Source organism: Poromitra crassiceps (assembly GCF_964638095.1).
Source record: "Poromitra crassiceps genome assembly, contig: HAP1_SCAFFOLD_323, whole genome shotgun sequence".
Classification (NCBI taxonomy): Eukaryota; Metazoa; Chordata; class Actinopteri; order Beryciformes; family Melamphaidae; genus Poromitra; species Poromitra crassiceps.
In genome coordinates, this window is record NW_028152079.1 from 32501 (window position 1) to 36140 (window position 3640).

General features: G+C 45.3%; 1 protein-coding gene across 1 annotated transcript in view; it reads left to right on the forward strand.

Moving 5' to 3' along the window:
• The window catches only part of LOC310771054 (uncharacterized protein), a gene marked incomplete at both ends in the record, with an annotated part of 24813 nt that overhangs the window by 19573 nt on the left and 1600 nt on the right, over positions 1-3640 (forward strand). The window contains one exon of the mRNA XM_083663734.1: positions 3263-3358. Within this exon, the coding sequence (XP_083519860.1) occupies positions 3263-3358 (96 nt within the window). The remainder of the gene's footprint in view (positions 1-3262; positions 3359-3640) is intronic.

A 3640-nucleotide genomic window follows, 5' to 3' on the forward strand; every position in this document is an offset into this window, starting at 1 on the left:
GCGAGGCGTAAACTATACATTTGAGTTGGAAGTTGCATGCTGTAGCATTGGGCGGCGTTAATGTGTTTCGGGGTTCTGCTTACACAGATTGTAGACGGTTACACTGTGATGTGCGATCCACAAAGACTTGACGCCAACGTTTTAAATATAAAACAAGTTTCTGCCATAATCCTACGGTATAGGCTATATTCGTGTCTCGTATAGCCTGTGTGTGTAGAAGCACTGGGTAAACAAACGTTATAGGCTGGTGGTGACACTTGTACATTTTGAGGGAATTCCCTCAATGATTCTTCCAGATTAAGGTTTGAATTAAATTAGCTTTCGTTTTTTTTCAAACTGTCCCGACTCCATGGATGAACGGTATAAAAAGAACAAGGGGTCAATGTTTTGAAACGGTAGGCTATATTACTCCAATGTACAGGAGAATGTTTCAGTGAACAGATAGCGTAGCCGGTAAGTTGTAGATCCTGAGTTCAAATCCCACTCATGGCAGCATTATATTTTTTGAAAATATAGCATAAATTGTTAATCTGGACATAATTATAGCTTTATGTATAAAGTTGCTGAATATACACTGTGTACATAGCAGAATAAGTGAACATGCCCATTCATGGTAATGGTCATATTTCGACGTCAGTTTGACGTTCCTGCGTAGACGTCTAAATCATGCCCAAACCGGCTGTGATTTGGCCACGTCCTGGACGTCACTGAAAGATGTCATCACAACGTTATCATGATGTAATTTTGCTTGCTGGGATCTGGGAACTGTTGCGGCTAAGAAACTTGCTTTTGAGACAAATGCAGATTAAATCTGTAAGATTTAAGGCACGGTGGCTCAGTGGTAGAGCTGTCGCCTCGCAGTCAGAAGGTCCTGAGTTCGATTCTCGCCTGGGACACTGCGGGCGCTGTGGTTGTGTTCCCCCCATATCTTCAGTGCCTACTGCCCAGGTGGGGTATCTCGTCGTAAGGGCCTTTCTGTCTGTGTGGAGTTTGCATGTTCTCCCCGTGCTCCCCCAGGGGGGTTCCTCCGTATATAACCCCCCCACTAAAAACATGCAGAAGATCAGATCGTCATCGTCATCCGACCAGTGACGACAACATCCGAAGTCGGTCCCCGGGCGCTGTACGAGAAAGCGACCACTGCTCCTGGCCTGCCCCCCGGAGGAAAAGGACAAAGCCAGGATGGGTTAAATGCAGAGGACAAATTTCACCGGCCACCGTCAGCATGTGTGTGTTTGTGGCCCTCCGTGCATCATGCGCGTAGCCACGGGTGCGCTAGGGTGTGCAAATGCCACCCAGACAGGCCACTGGCGCACCCAAAAAAATGGGGTAAAAAAAGTGTTTTGTTTTGTCTGCAAAACACATGTCAACGCTGTCATGCACTGTGTCCAACTGTCCGCCTGCAAGTAAATCCATAGAGAAAATAAGTAGCAAAGAGCGTTCCCATCTGCAACGAAAATCACTTCCTTGTTTGCCTGAGACGCATGTGTACCCATGCGTCTCAGGCAAACAAGGAAGTGATTTTCGTTGCAGAGAGGTAACCCTCTTGGAACCACTCTTGCTGGTTCCTCTCGCTATGGATTTACTTTGAAAATGACAGTTTCGCGTACTTTGGATTATTATTTGATGATCGCATGGTGAGTACACAAGTCACAACATGTATGTGATTGTTTCTAGCGCTGTTGTGTGTGCTTTTGGGGGAATGAACGGCGGTAGCATATTAGAGACTGCCACACTACTGTACTATCTAACTAGCGTTAACAGTACTAGCAGCCCCCATGTATCACTGTGAAACGCACTTTCTAATGCACGCCACGCACAGTGAAGATGTTGGCGGCGTGTCCCTTCGCATTTAACGTTAGCCAGGAGACTTTTCAGTCATGCATCTGCATGCGTCTCAGATTTCTAATAATATACGGGTCCACACGAACATGCCAACCAAATTTGCGTTCTTTCCCGACTAGAACACTCATTGGAAAAAGTAGGTGAGACTTTTTTGAGATACTAAACAAAGTGGTTTTACATGTTGCCAAAAAATACAATTTAATTGACTGCTTCTACCTGCTAATAATGAGTGCGAAAAGGAGCAAACAACACACAAATATTCCTCTAAATCTGGTTTGAAAAGACCCAAAAAATTTTTGGCGGCGGCCTCGCGGCCGCCACCAAATGATCCGCCCCCTGGCACACCCTGGCTTTCTGTGGCACACCCAATGAGCCGAGTCTGGCTACGCTACTGCCGTGCATGTGTTGATGTGTAACCGTGTGACAATAAAGACGGGCTTGTCCGTCTGAAATCGTGTTTAAGAAGTGTTTTTGCAGTGTGTTTTTTTCCTAAAGAGTTTTTTTTATGTGCATGGTGGCCTTGTTCTATTAAAGTTTTATTGAATCATTCTGAACCTTTTCTGTTGTAGCCAGGTTTAGCAGCTCAAGCTAAAACACATTTAGGAGCTTGGTGCGAGCCTATACTAACTGAAATCTGAGAATTACAAGACTGCTTTTGACTGTCGCGTCAGGCCACACAGTTGACACCTCTGGGTGCCACTTTATGCCTAGTCTCGCTGGCCAGCCTCCCCTCCCCACCGTGAGAGTCGCCTGGCTGCACGGAAACAGGCAACTGGGATAAGCTCTCCCCTGCTCTACAGCTGCTCCCCATTGGAGCGACTGTTTCAGTTGCTGCCGGATGTCCGCTCCCGGCTTATTACAAGCTCTGTCATTGGCTCCGACCATGTCAATCAGAGCGGCTTCCGCTCCCTCCTCCCTGTGTGTCGCTGTAAATAGTGCCCTGCCGCCTCAGTGAAAACAACAACGCTAACTAGCTAGCAAGCTAACGGCAGAAACCTACATGCTAGCTCGTTGCTACATGCTGAAAATGGTAAGTTGGATTGTTGGAAAATGTTTTCCAAGGGCACTGCCGCTAAGCGCCGCCCATCGCAATTCCACAATGGAGACCTGCGCCGCCAGACTCATCTCACGGTAGGGAGAGGAGGCTGGCCAGCGAGACTACTTTATGCCTGAACTTACGACTAAAATAGGCAGGGACTGTTTTATCCCAATTGCAATCATGCCTATATAAGAGTGTTTTTTCACTGATGAGCGACTTATACCTCGCCATCACCTTCTGACTCCCTGTCTGGCCTTAACAACCAATCTTGATATCTGTGGTAGATGTTGCAGTGGTTTATTATGTGTTATTGTGCTTTAATGTTTTTATTGTGTTTTTATTTTGTGTTTTCCTGTGCATGTGTGCCTGTGTGTGTAGAATACATCCAGCCTATTTGCCTGCCAGCCTATGGTCAAAGACTGATCGATGGACAGATGGGAACAGTAACAGGCTGGGGAAACGTAGGATACTATGGTGAATCTTTATTTCAATACCACAGCACCATAACACACTAACCTGTATTGCTTGATAACATACAGTATAATTTAAATAATTTAAATGTACCTGACCTATTCTCTTAACGTTGCTTTCATATTTATTTACTCTGTTATGTTACTTACTGTATGTTGCTGACAGTTTTTTGCTCTGAATTTTATCTCACTTGTTAGAGACAATTAATTGAATTGAATTAATGTCCCACTGTAGCATCAATAAAATACTATTACAGTATCAAAACCATACCAGCACTACTTGCAG